General features: G+C 46.9%; 1 protein-coding gene and 1 long non-coding RNA gene across 11 annotated transcripts in view; one reads left to right on the forward strand and one right to left on the reverse strand.

Moving 5' to 3' along the window:
* Window positions 1-14,562, forward strand: part of LOC123034437 — a 29,499-nt gene that overhangs the window by 1,886 nt on the left and 13,051 nt on the right. Inside the window, exon 2 of the long non-coding RNA XR_006416753.1 lies at window positions 1,637-1,768. This is a non-coding gene — a long non-coding RNA (uncharacterized LOC123034437). The remainder of the gene's footprint in view (window positions 1-1,636; window positions 1,769-14,562) is intronic.
* MGAT1 (alpha-1,3-mannosyl-glycoprotein 2-beta-N-acetylglucosaminyltransferase) overlaps window positions 2,364-14,562 on the reverse strand; it is a 42,689-nt gene continuing 30,490 nt past the window's right edge. For 9 of the 10 annotated variants that reach the window (XM_044451773.1, XM_044451770.1, XM_044451772.1 and 6 more), the window contains one exon: window positions 2,364-7,042. In XM_044451773.1, coding sequence (XP_044307708.1) covers window positions 5,632-6,981 — 1,350 coding nt within the window. In that variant the 5' untranslated portion in view covers window positions 6,982-7,042 and the 3' untranslated portion in view covers window positions 2,364-5,631. Of the gene's footprint in view, window positions 7,043-12,884; window positions 12,955-14,562 lie in introns of those variants that run through there. The other variant, XR_006416751.1, reaches the window with a different exon arrangement.

Here is a 14,562-nt window from a genome sequence, read left to right on the forward strand (position 1 = left end):
ATGCCAGGAATTGTAGGACTTTATGCCCAAGCATGTGTAGGATTGAGGCTTTAGTTGCTTGTAACTTTCCCATAAATGGATTAAGACTTTATCCTCACTAAAAAGCAATGCAACTAACATATAAACAAAAACAGAGGGACTGAAACTAATCTCCCTTCTATGATTGGCCATTCCAAGCAAATCTACCAGACATGCCTTGCGTTACTGTACTTGTGAAACATTAGATTCGATTCAAAAAGACTTCCCATGAAAAATAATTCCTTGATACATTTTCCTTTCCTTTTCGTCTTTCTTAAACTGCCCCCCCCCCCGCCACAATCCAAATTACATAAAAATTGTAGTGGTGCTTCAGGTGTAGTATGAGGTAGCTAAACCATTTTATATCAAGCAGATAGTCACAAGAGACCTACATGGGGCGCATCATTAAATGAGTCTAAGTCAAATCCAAACTTGGTGATACAGTGATGACTTGTGTTCCTTCCTAGTTCCCACCACACCACTCGGCTAAATATAGAACTCTCCTTTGGTTCATTTCCCCTTCTCGGGAATTATTACAGCCTCCCTTCAGTTATATGCCATTGCAAAACTAATTTAAAAACTAGTCTTCCATTCTATAGCTGGTATATATTTTCAACTGCCTGGGGTCTTGAGATAAGATGGTAGAATAGAAAGTTTGGAAGGAGGGGAAGAAAATTGTGTCATGGAGCTGCACAGCTCTTTGGATCCCTTTTGCTTTCTCCTCCATGGTGCTCACAGAGAAGAGCCGCTCTCGGTCCTGCACCAACATTCAGCTGTGTTTATTTAAGAGATACAGAGTCCTGAAAGCAGGCGGACACAGGATATGATCAATAACGTTTAATTCAATGCTTTTTCAGGAGGTGGGGGCACTGGCCTAGCCTGCTAGCTCTCCAGATCATTACCCCCTGCCTACTTCTTCTAGTCATATCTTTCTGGTTCTCCAATGCCAGCTGATACTTCTCCTGCTTTGACAAATATTTTAAGAAAATTGCAGCAGCTGGAGGGAAAGAGGCAGAAGCCTGGAAGGCACAGAGGAACAGATCTTTCTGGGAAGAAATAATGGAAATGATCTCACAGTCAAAATGCAGCCAACTCAGCAGCAGGCCAACGATTCATCATTATCCTGCAGTAGCCTACAAACCCTACCACCAATTTATTCAACAGCTGGCAGAAAAGTTTTGTTTGTATGTAGGTGTACCAGCCCTGGGAGGTTTTCAGAGGAGAAACCAGGATTGCCAAAGTCTTAGAAGGTTGGTCACACTCTTTTAAAAAAGCAGCCATTTGTAGAGTTAAGCACCTTTTCTTTTCTTCATTCAAACATGACCGGTTTTAAATAAAAGGAAGCCTCCTGGAGCTTTGTTTAACAGTTGGATTGAACTATGCAAACTCACATGTGATGGGCTTGTTTTGCATAAGTGCCAGGATTGCGAGGAACGGGAGTGTGTTGGTGGTGTGTGCAGAGGACTTAGGAACCATCAGTAGGGAGTGTTTAAAGAACAGGGAGAGGTAGCTGCACCACGTCACAGTTGGCCAAGAACTCGTCCAGATGAATGTTCTGCTCTGCAGCAGCTTCTGAAATTGCCCGCCTATCTAACTTCAGCATACTCTTAATTTCCAGAACCTTGATTTTACACTGATAAACACTCAACATGACTTGCAGTTGCTCGTATGAGTTTGGAGATTTACCCATGGCTGCCAAGCATGCTGATGTACAGTCCTCGCTCCGAATGGAATACAGCTCTGTTGAGAGGTAGGCTGCCCCTGGGCCCATTCCCCTGGCATGCAGCAAGAGGGGAGGGCAAACACTGGGACTCTGCAGGACTGGGACGCGAGACCCGAGTCCTAGTCCCCGTCCGACTGTGGCGCTCAGTGAGTGCCTTTGGGTCAGTCACTGAGTCTCAGCCTAACCTACCACACAGGGTTCGTGCCTGAGGATAAAATGAAGAGAACCTTGTAGGTTGCCTTGGGTTCCTTGCAAGGGGAAGAAAGGCAGGGCAGGAATGAACTGATCATTTGTCTGTGAGAAGCTGGCTGGCTTAAGGAAGGAACACTGCTCTAGGTCAGGGACGCACAACCCTTGTTCCCACCCGCAGTCTTCGCAGCAGCTTCTCCAGTGTTCTCAATTCATATTCTTCACTAGAAGCAGAGGAGAATGATCCATTGCAGGATCGCTACAACGTGTGTGCATAGGCAGGTCGCACCCCGGGATCACATGTAACGCTGGCCTAAACAGATCTTTGGTCTGACTGGTCACAACAGCAATTTGTTCTTTCCTGAACTCCGTCTAGTTAAAACGCCAACTATCAGGCATGAAATGACTCAACTACATCAAAGACACAGGTGTCTGAAAAGGACCGGCTTTTATTTTTTTGTGGAAAATAAGTTTTTGCATCTTTATTTTTTTTTCACCAATTGAATCTGGACATAAAAACAGCATCTCTGCATCCAAAACCTTAATTCAATGATCCCAAGTTTTCACAAGCTTGTCTTCAGTTGGAATTTCAAGAGAGACAGTTCGATGGAGGAGAATGGGGCTTGGGAAAGAAGGGGGAAAACTGCAGCTGCTGGTGGATTCTCCCTAACTGACCCAGCACCACACAGGATCTCAGCCGATCTCCTTCCATTCCCTTCAGCCAAGTCACTGCCTGGAATGGAAAGGGAGGTGGGAGCACTGCAAGTGAGGACAGAACGCGCACACAGATGCCATGCCACAGGAGGGAGCGTGGGCAGAGCTGGGATGGATGAGCTTCAGAGATCCCTGCCCTCCAGTATACCGGCTGGGAGTAGAGACAGGAAGAACAGGAGAAGCCTTCAAGGCAGATTGCTTGTGCAGGAATCACTTGGTTAGAATACTGTCCATCCGCTGGTAGTGGGGAAGGGTGGGCAGGTGCGTGAATTCCTCAGAGTCCTATAGGTAAATGCTACTAACTTCTGCCCAGACAAGAAGGGCAAAGGTGCAGGCAAGGCAGATTTCCAACAGCCATTTCCTTTGCCTCTGCCCCTGAAGACAGGAGGAGAAAGCAGATGGAGACAGAAGAGCTGTCTTCCTCCCCTTCCTCAGTAGCTGTCTTCCACTGGTAAGAGGTGTCCTCCTTTGAGGTGCTCCTTCTTATGCACCGGAGATAATTTTGAGACAAGGAACATATAGCAGAAAGCAAGAACAACCCTGGAGTTGTTTTCTGCTTTGATGTTGCAGCCCATGAGTCTGATTTTGAAAGGAGGGGTTAAAACTGGTTGAGAAATCCAGAGATTCCAACTAAAAGCCAACGGACCACCACAGGCTCTCTTCCATCCTCCCGAGGCAGCATTTGCACATGTACACTTCAAGAAGTTAGGCAAGAGAAGAGAGGCCATGGTGGATCTCTGCCTTCCATAGATACTCCCATCCATGTTCTGTACAAGTTCTACCTTACTTCCTTTTTCCAGAAATCCCACAAATCTGGGAAATATATAATTTCATCCCACACAATGAAGTACTTCTTCACTGTGCCCCTTCCTCACAAAGGATCTAAGGTGAACAAAAATATCAAAATCTCAAGCTAGAGGATCTGGATGAACAGTCCCCTTCCTTGAGCAATCTCAACACTCTGCAGCAATACTGCTGTTTTCCAGAATGTCAAAAACACAATTAAGTAGATACGTCAGGCCATTCAGCACCCGCAAGGCACCGTCTTCCGCCCTCCCATCTGCATCAACCACAAGCACAAAGAGATGGCAGGAAACCCTCCCACACTCATTTCATTGCACTCGACCACAGGAAGGGAGTTCTTTCAGTCCGATTCAAAAGCAAGATAAGCTTTCCTCTTCCATTCATCATGGAGGCAGTATTATGTCTTAAAAAAGAAGAGACACAAAAGTAATATAGCATCCAAAACAAATAAACAAAATACTACCCTTTGGTGTGGTAGGAATTTTGGCCAAATGAGGTCTGAAGTCCCTTCTGCACACCCGCCTTATGGAGAGGGTCTGGCACAGCCGAGCAACACGGGAAGAACGGGGACGCGCAACTCTGTACCACTGAATAAGGCTGGGCTCCTCTGCCAGGCCTGCTGCTTCAGGGGTTCTTCCCCGCCGCTCCTCCCACAGACGTGGCTGCACCAGTGCCAATCTAGCAGCCAGTGGAACCAGCCATGAGGAAATGCCACTGGGGAGCGAGCAAGCACGGCCGCGATGCTCGACTGAGGAAGGAGGCTCCCCCACAAGGATAATTAAGGCAGCCTCAGGGGACCGCTCTCCTCACTTTCGGGAAGAGCACGCGGCATGCGCAGGGGGCCACAAATTGCCTTGCCTTCCCCTTAAACGTCCCGCAGCTGGTATACGATGGTGGCGATAGAACATACCGACGGTGAGTACGGAGGAGGACAAGCCAATGGCTGTGCCAGCTTGGGATGCTGGGACTTGCAGTTCAACACATCTGGAGGGCATTCGGTTGGGGAAGGCCGCTTTAGGTTGCCTGTCAGAGCTACCTAAAGGGCTTGTTGACAGGAAGCTCTTTGGGCAAGCAGCGGCTGGAGATGCAGAGCGTCCCAAACGTCTGTGACTCAGTGTCAGGCTTTGGGATGGGGATAGCGGGTGGCAGAGAAGAAAATGCCCATCGCACTCCTCCTATGACTTCACTTAGGTTTCAGTTAACGGACCTCGACATGGAGCTATAAAAGGGAACATTCTCTCCGTTCAACATTCAGTTCCATTCTCTCCCCTTACTTTGCACAACTGCTCAGGCAAGTCCTGTAGAAGGGGCTCTTTCCTCCCACTTCACCTCACGTGAGCAAGTGACATTCAGGTGTATCTATCAATGTACAGATCTGATCTCCATTCCTCCATGCAACAGGATTAAACAATTAGGTTACCCAGGACACCCAAGTAAAAAAATGGCCAATATGGTCAATAAAGATGGTCCTTCTACAGGGGTCCACCGATCATCTGAAGGCGCTTCCTGCCTTTGAGGCCTGCATCTAGCAGATGCCAAGATGAAAACTGAACAGGTAGCAAGAGGCGAGAAAAGGTCCTCATGTCTGCCCTCGAGCTTGAGCGTGCAGAAACTGGGATCCAATCAAGCCAAACACGGCACATCGGCAAGGTACAGCAGCATAAAAGGAATTTAATAACTCCCCCATGTTTGCTTGCTTGCAACGACATACATGACACGGGTGAATTATTAAGCTCCCGGCAGACCTTACCATGTGGCTAGTGAGCTGCATTTTGCTAGCTGGATCATAACATTGCACAAGTCTGCAACAGCTCACTGAAGCTTAGAAAACCTCAGTAGGTTCCTGCTTTGGTTCAGCACTGGCTTTGACCTCAAACTGCACTGATCTGGAGACGCCACCAAGGATCTGATGAGTGGACAGGCCACCACGTCAAAGAGGAAGAGAGGCACTGGAGGACAGGACTGAGCGAGCTTGGACTGCTCACCTTCTTGTCCTCTGTTGCGGCATCAGAAAAACCATCAGAACCTGCCCCTCCTCCCTCAGCATTTTAAGTGCACAAAACAACTCTCGTTCTTGGAATGCACTCGAATGCCACACAGGAAAAAAAGAATAATCAGAGTTTCACCCCACCCCAAGCCCCCTTTCCCTCCTAGGGTCCAGCATGCTGAAGGATCATCGGCTGCTAACTCCAGCTGGGATCATAGCCTGTCCAGTCAGAAGGAGGTGCTAAGTAAACACGGCGGCCTCGGTAAAGAAAGCTGACGATGCCCTGGTAGCCGGCACGGGGCACGCCTGACTTGAGGTCATCCATGACACCCAAGGCTTTTGCAAAGGCCTTGAAGGAGTCACGAGTGGTGTACTGCACACGGACAGTGCCCAGCTCCCGGTGCTGGTTGCCCTGCAGCTCCTCCACCCGCAGCTCAGGGAAACTGTAGACCTGGGCCAGGAATGAGTGCTCGTACTCATCCTTCTTGAGGTAAGAAAGGTCCATCTGGGTGAAAGGCACGAAGCGGTCGTTGAGCTTGATGAACTTCAGGTACTGGTCAAAGAACTGACCGTGGCTCACGCCCTTGCGGCCAAAAGTCATAGTGCGCGACACTTCGGGCCTGATGCACGAACGGCCCTGCCGCTGTTCAGGCTGTCGCATCCAATCATCCCAGAAGGCCTTGGGCCACTTGGGCTCCAGCTCATCCCAGAGGTCGGACAGCAGAAGCCATCCCAGCCCAGGGAAAAAGTCTGTACGGTAGAGAAGCTCTGGGTGGGCAGCATCCACCATCTGTTCCTTGCCATTGTCGTTCCAGGCAGAGATGCACCAGAGAGTCGGGTCAGCTATCAGGAGAGGAAAGGCCGCCTGGAAGTACTCAAAGAAATCTGGCGCTACTTCCAGGTCATCCTCCACTACAATGGCTGCTTGGTACTTGAAGGTCCGGAAGACCTGGCTCAGGGCCCAGCGATAGTGCCGAGCAATCTTATAGTAGCCCTGGAACTTGCGGTGGTCAGTGGGCACAGGGATATCGCTCAGGTTGGGTTGCTTGATGTGCATGATCGCATCCCCATAGGCAGCAATGACCCTGGCTGTCTCCTCGTGCCCACAGTCTTGGCTCACAATGATGGGGAACCGCTCCTTCGAGGGACGGTAATGCAACAGCTTGTCTAGGCAACGGCGGACTGTGCTGCGGTCACAGGCGATCACCAGAACTGGTAAAATAGCATCTGGTGAGATCTGGCTGCGATGGGACAAGGAGGCAGCCGTGGGAGGCTGGGCAGATGCCGCAGCTGACAGATGGAGCCGTTCGGCCTCATTCGCCTTTCGTCTGCTCCAAAGGGCACTGTAGCGGCGGATCTGGTTCAAGAGGGCCTTCTGGCGCTCCAGCTCCACCTCAGCATCCTGGGCCAGTCGGATTACCTCTGCAGTAAGGCGGCTGTGGTCGGAGAAGGACTGCGGCCTAGTCCACAGGAAGAAGAGGATCAGGGCGTTCCAGGCCACAAAAAGCACCACGCCCCAGAGAACCAGGCTGCTTTTCTTCAGCATCCTTCACAGGCACAGGCCTCTACTCTGTCTTCTTGTGCTCGCCCCTCCAGTGGACATTCACCTGGAAAATGCATGTGAAGAAAGTGTCAGTGAACTGCAGCAAGCCACCTCATTGGTTTCTCCCCTTTCCCCTACCCCTCCAGTCTGGTTTTTTTTTAAATTCATGGGATCCTTTACATTTACTGTATTTGTACACCATCATTTTTCTTGCAAGGAACCAAAGGTGACTCACACGGTGGTTCTCCATCTCCACGTTTCCCCTCACAACACACCTGTGAGGTAGGCTGGGCTGAGAGTCAGTGACTGGCCTAAAGTCACTCAGTGGGCTCCATGGCCAAGCAGAGAGTGGCACCCAGGTCACCAGAGTCCCAGTCCTGCACGCTTTTCACTAAACCGCACTGGCTTTTCCCAGTGTTTTTCAAAGTGCCAAGTCAGGTTGGGGTTTGTTAGAGAAGACACGGAGTGGGAGAGCCCTAAGGGTCCTACTTTCTCAGTGGTTCCCATGAACTATATCGCAAGAGAAGCCTCCAAGAGGTATTTTGCCTTGATCCACGATCTACTTGTTGGTCCCATTTTTAAGGCTAAAGAAAGTGAAATGAGGTTACCTTATGTCAAGGAATAATAAAATGACAGACATATGTACATGTTGGGTGCAACTGAAACATAAAACTTGATTTAAAAAACCAAACCAAACCAGCACTAGAGAAGATGCTGCAGCCATCCAGGTTAACTTAAAATGAGATACTCATAGGATTTTGTTTGCTTGCACCTGCCATAAATGTTCAGTGGGAAGCCTCCAGCAGGCCGTCCACAACCGATCCATTGCAGACCATCAGCCTGCAGGGGAAAACAGTCAGCTGTGAGGAAAAGGTGCTGCAGCCAGCAATACAAAGGCATTCTTCTCACCACGTAATTTAAGTGGCAGTGCAAGCAGGTCCACCTGTGTTACAGGGACACATACCATTTTTATCAACCCATCTGCATTAGAAACTTGTAGATTACAAACTCTTCCTGAGCCAAGCCGCTCTCACCCTAGCACCAGAAAACCATGAGTGAAGGCTTCCTGTCTCCTCACAGCAGCAACCTTTCCCAGTGTGGTGCCTTCCAGATGTACTGAACTACAGTCCTTCCATTATCTGCAGCCAGTACAGGCAGTGGTTTCCTACCGTGGATGATGGGTATTTTATGTGGGGAAAAAGCATTCCCACCCTATGCCCACCTAGGTGGGAAGAACCACTTCTCTGCTGTGAGATGCACGGAAGAAGGCCTGCTGGCAGGACTGCCACCTGTGCGCTCCCAGGCAGGCGACCAGTGGCAAGGTCCCTCTCCCACGCGCTCACCCTGCGCCACTGAGTTCCCTTGCTCAAGACCACCCATTTCCACCACACCTCCCTCGGCGGAACCTCAAGGACTTGCGTTCCAGAACAAAGGAAGTGATGTGAGCTTTTACACGCAAGGCAATTTTGCGTTACTGTTATTTACATAATTTATTTGGAAAGCAGAATTTGATCTTTCTGGAGAGCAAAGTATAAGAGCTCTTCTTTCAGGGAAAAAAGGGCTCACTGGAGGAAACCAAAGGACGGAAAGGGGGATAGCTAAGCACGGCCTGGCACCAGGCCTGACCCAGTACTGCAGAATGGTGTCTACTGTGTCCAGTGGTACAGATCAGACTGGGGTGAAGTAAAGTCAGATTACCTGAACTGGTAGGGCTGAGAGCTCAGGGCACACTTTAAAAAAAGAAAAGAAAAGAAAAGAAAAGAAAAGAAAAGAAAAGAAAAGAAAAGAAAGCGCTACTCGAGTACTGGTGTTTCACAGCTGTAAAGAATTAAAGAGCAGATACTCAAGATGGCTTTCTAATCAAGAGTGGTAGTTTTTATTATGTTGTAAGAGTTCAAGAACACCTATATTCAAAATATACCTCAAAAGAATTAACCAAGAAATTGTTTAAGAAGCAACTAATGATCAATTCAGGCTCATTTTCTGCAGGCAGTCCTACCTGGGTTAGTCATGGGGGTAACACTGAAGCATAAACCGCACGCCCAATTTTGCTCTGACTTGCCTCTTGCTTGAGGTTTCGATATTGTTTTTGAGGCAACCTTTACCACTTTAAGTGCTAAAGTGAACAGGAACCTCAACTCCCATCCAAATGGAACACTGTCTACCAGACAGCGTTAGTGGCAATTGCATTGCAGCAGAAGGGCTTCTGTGTTGCTAGACTACCGCTCCCAGCTCCCATTTGGCACTTAGCAAGGATGAGTGCAGCCTGCCCTCAGCAATGGGTCCGGTCACAGGACCTAGTACACTCAGCATAATCATTTCTGGCCACGTGAGACCCCGCTGGAGCAAAATTAACCAGGAGTTCCTCCAGAGTAATTTGGGTCTGATTTGTTTCTCTTATGCTGGTGGTCTGTAATAATATTTTGAATATTGCTTGCTATCCTGAGTGCTATTGTAGTAAGTGGGTTGTATATATTCTAAAAAACAAATGAACAAAGAAGGTATATCACAAGTGCGTACACGGAAGGAAGTTCTGGGCAGAACTGCTGTAGAACCAAAACTTGTTTCAGTAAGAAGAGATGCAGACTATTAAATAGTGTTAGTTTTCACATGCCAGTTTCCTGTGGCATCATTTTCTAAAGTTTGTGGCACCAGCTGTAATCAAACCCTCAGATTCATCCTGATCAGAACTCTCCTGTCAAATGTTAGCAGGGTCGTGTTTGAGTCCCCATTAATGAGGAAACTGAATATACAAGCCAGCTACACAACATAACAGAGCTTGTATCTCCAGAGCTGTGGCTTTCAAGAATCTGAGAGTGTACATAAGAATCTGCGAATGGCATGGATCAATACCCTCTAATCCAATTCTTCATCCTTCATGCTATAGGTCTGTAAATCCTTCCTCACCTCACCCAGCTCTGCAAGTGATTCCCAGACCTGGTTGGTCCCTTAGGACACTAATCCTCAATCCCTTAATCCTCTTGACTCCATTTTGGCCCCTGCTGCTCTTCAGCTGCATTAGTAGTCTTCTTAATCTTCACTCTGTAAGAGTCCTGGCAATATACTTATTGCTACAGGTTTGTTATACCTTCTTGCTGAAGCTTGCCAGGTTTGAACAAACCTTTAGTCCTTTTGAGATTCTGGAATCCTCACCAAATGGCTATCTGTTGGAGGTACCCATTATCTGGTCATCTCTGTAGAACTCTAAAACAACTGCTGCTTCAAACAGTAGAAGAAAGCCCCATAATATTACACTGGATTCACCTGCCCTGGGTTGAAGTGTGACAACCATTTCTAGAGTGGAGAAAAAGGCCATTCCATACAGCACCATTATCAAATAGTACCATTCAAACACACATACGTGCACATAGTATGAATGACTTCAAAGGTTATGAAATTTTCCTCTAAAATTCCAGGGCTCTCAATTTGCATTTAAAAATCAACTATGTTCCTAGCCCTTATGATATGAACAAGTATCATAAGGCTATTAGTGTCTTGCTGTTTTCTGATTTAGAGACGGCTGTTCCCTTTTCAATTCTTCCCCAGGGATTTTAATACCACTGTTGCTGTCACAACAGATTGGCAGACTCTGCCAGTGTGTCATTCTGCATGTGGCCACCTTGTTCTCTCAGAATTCAAAATTTTTCCAAATCCTGCATTTTGTTTCCTGAAGTACAAAGCTCATACAGTATTTTTCTACATTATACGCTCATCCTTTTCCTGATAGAGAGTAGGGAATGATGTATGATGCGATATAGGTAGTAGTTGTTACAGGGTTGTTGTGAGGATAAGATGGAGAGGAGGAGGAGAATTACTTAAACTGCCTTGAGTTCCTTGTTAAGACAGTCTCGTAAACAGGCCTACCTCAAACAGCTAAGAACCTAGACAAAATAAACATCACCCAGAAGAACCTGGAGTAGTAGGTTTGAAAACAACCTATAATTAATTAAGGTCATGGGGTCCTCACACGTTTCTTGAGAAAGGGTTTTTATCAGTGCCTCTTTAAAGAGCAGGAAATGCCCTCTCTACAAAAAAATATCTGGCAGGAGAAAGTAGTACTGCTGACAGGGCTAGCTGCATCATCCAACCAGTTCTCTGTGATTCAAGCCAGAGTGGCCCCTTCATTTAGGATGAACCCATGAATTACAAATGACCTGGCAACAAGGGGAAGTAGTGGATTTGGCAAAGAGAGTTCCCAGAACTGGAACAGGAAAGTGGGGGGGGGGGAATCATTATTTGATGTTTAGCTTCTCTTTTCTCTCTCTTCTAATCTGGCATGCCAAACTACCAGTGCCACATCTTGCTCTCACCCACTACTCCACAAAAATAGGACAAATGATGGCCACAAACCCAACTGGACTAGCCAACTGTTACAGTGCCAAACAGGTCTTCAGCCTCTTTAAAAACAAACTAGAACTTCAAAAACAAAACTGAAAAGTAGCAACCTGCAATCACAATAACTCAGTCCCCCAGGCACTCATTGCCAAAGGGAAACAAGCAGAGAAATTCTACTCCCTAAGTTAACACTATTCTCACTAGAGCAACAGAACAGATACTCATGTCCTGGGCTCTCACCAGTCACATTCAAGCTACCTGCATTTCTTCATGACTGCTAGGGATTACAAACTTCAGGACCTAATTCTTTACCAGAGGGCAGATTCTGCAGAGATGTCTACACAGGAAAAGAGTTCTGGATACAACTTCAGAGTGCCTGATGAGTCTGACTAAAAGTACTGTCAGAAAGAAAAGGTTGTAATGGAACCTTTTCTTTCAGATCTTAGAGAGACTGTTTCCCCCTGCTAAAGGCAGCACAATTCCCCTTTAGAACAGGAAGTTGTCTTTTTCTATATGCCTTGCAAAATTAAGATTAGGTAAATTTAGAAGTGGGGAATTTGCTGACACTCAGAAAAGAACTCCAGCACTAGTAGCAATCTTACAGAACTTTACAACAGACTTCCGAACATGACTGCTGATTTCCCAGAATGCTTTCAAGTGAACAAAGATGACGCAGGCAAAGGTGGAACTATGGTCTTGGCTGCAAAGCATGCAAATGTGTGAGGCTCTTGCAAGGGTAGCCATGTTATAGAAGGTGAAGTGAGGTTAGAAGCAGTCACCAGTTTTTGATTTAGTGAAGCAGAGAGATAGGAGAACAATTCCTCATACACTGAAACTTATAGAGCAGGGTTATATTTTGTATTCCATTCATGGTTGCTGGAAACAAAGGAACGAGCAGCCAAGCAGTGCAGAAGCTTGTTTTATAGGAAAACCTCATCTGACAGCAATGAGCAGGTCTGAAAAGAGGACCCTCGACCAAGGCAAGCTGTTACTTCCCCAGCACTGCCCACAGTGGCTCAGCTTCCTACCCCTGGGCTCCATAGATTTGCATCGTTATCCAACAATTCTCAGTGTAGATGGATAAGAGCCATGGGAACAGCCCTAGGTCAGTGGTTAAGTGCATGCTTTGAATACAGGAAGTCCCAGGTAAAAACTCTGGTGCCTCCAATTGGAAGGACCTCTGGGCTTGGAAAGACACAAGACCCTGCAAAACTGAAGTTCCTTAGAGCAGAAGGAACTGGTCTGACTCATTGTAAATCAATTTCTTATGTTCAAGGCAAAAAAATTAAGAGGGAGTAAAGGGAACATGGGGATGCAGGTGGTGCAGGGTTTAGACTGCTGTGCTGGTTGATCAAAAGGTTGCCGGTTCAAATCTGCATGGCGGGGTGAGTTCCCGTTGCTCCGTCCCAGCTCCTGCCACACTTGCAGTTCGAAAGCATGCAAATGCAAGTAGAGAAAAAGGTACCACTTTGGTGGGAAGGTAACAGCGTTCCGGGCACTTCGGAGTTTAGTCATGCCGGCTACATGACCACGGAGACTGTCTGCGGACAAGCGCTGGCTCCCTCGGCCAGGAAACGGAGATGAGCACCGCCGCCTAGAGTCAGGCATGGCTGGACTTTAATGTCAGGGGGCAACCTTTGCCTATAAAGGGAACATGAGGGACAAAGGTAGTCCTGCTGAAGAACCACTTTCACACGTACTGTTTGAAAGCATTTCCTAAATTTCTCCACAACCATGGTTTTTAAACTGTGAGGCAGTTCCAAGAGGCAGGGTTTAAGAAAGTTAGAAATCTGGAAGAGAGTACAAAGTTAGTTTGTTTGTTTATATTTCCATTTCCATACCAGCAATTACTTAAAAAGTCCCAAAGCAGCTTACAAAATCACAGGGAAGAACAGGACTGTGAGGCAGGCAGGTCTCTCTCGCCTCTTTAGTCAAGACATCGTGTGTTGAATTGCCTCATCTCTCACAAGAGGATCTTTACAGATCCATGCTGGATAAGGGTTGCCTTCTCCCAAGTTCACTGCATTGTCTCAGTCTGATCTGACAAGAGCTGTGTTGTCTTCCTGCATGTTTTATTCTATTCCTTTTCTAATGCCAGTGTTGAAGTAATGCCCCACTGAGATTTGTACTGTATGCAAGGGCTTTTAAACACACTGCTGTAGAACAGATGGTAAGCACTGGGTGGGAAGCGAAGGTAGGATATGCTAAAGGAGAAAGTTAAAAAATGTGGGAAACTTAGCACATTCTTAAGACATTACAGCTGGTCTTGCAGACACTGGATGGTGTGCAAATGCTTGAAGCATCTCCTTGTGCCAGACTCAGGAAGAACACTGAGCACAGGGCCAGATTATAGAAGGCCGGCAGCAGCAAATGCCCTAATAAGGAAGTAATCCAAAGACATAGGAAAATGTTACCTAGAACGTTACCCCACTGACAAACACCCCCTAAAATATATGGAGAAGCTCAGGCAGAACAGAGTCCATTCCTTTATCTTATAACATTACAATTCTAGCCGATATGAATTAACTCAAACACAATAATTTGGATATTTTAAGGGATCAAATTCAGGATATCTTACAGGAGAAGCAAAAGAGCTCTAGCAGTGAGACAGAATAACCCCCTGCCTTGATATACTCCCGGAAGCTTACATTTGTTCTCTAAGCATCTAGTAAATCTAATGGTGGAGGAATGAGAGAGGAGTGGGGGAAGGAATTACACTGCACACACATGTGCATGTGTGCATGCACTTTTACTAGTGGGAAAGCCCTTTGCTGAGTTTGTTTAAAATATCTATCCTATGCTCCTATAGGATCAGAACAGTCCCCTCTATCATCAGATACCACCGCCATTACAATGCACACTGAACTTATTCCACTCTGCCAGAGCCCTCCAATAGGATGTGTTTTAAGAACAAGTCTACCACCACTGGGATGCCAACAAGGAGTCATTCAACTCCTGCACCTTTTTCTGCCCTGAGAACCCCCTCTTCTGATGCAAACTTTTTGCCTGATTCACCCTACTCATCTCCCATTCGAGCTTTCCAACACCCCTTTCCTTCATAAGGTGAGATGACCAAGTATATAAAGGCACTCAAGACAATACAATTCCAAATTGATTACAAACAGCTCCAGAGGGATCTTTCTATACTGTCTGAACAGGGAGCAGAATGGCAGATGAGACTGAAAAAGTAACTGTCCATAGGACTAAAAATCTTAATGGGGTATAAACTGGCTATAATTAGCTTGAAAA

The sequence above is a fragment of the Varanus komodoensis genome, unplaced genomic scaffold (genome assembly GCF_004798865.1).
Source record: "Varanus komodoensis strain SLA01 unplaced genomic scaffold, ASM479886v1 scaffold6_4, whole genome shotgun sequence".
NCBI lineage: Eukaryota > Metazoa > Chordata > Lepidosauria > Squamata > Varanidae > Varanus > Varanus komodoensis.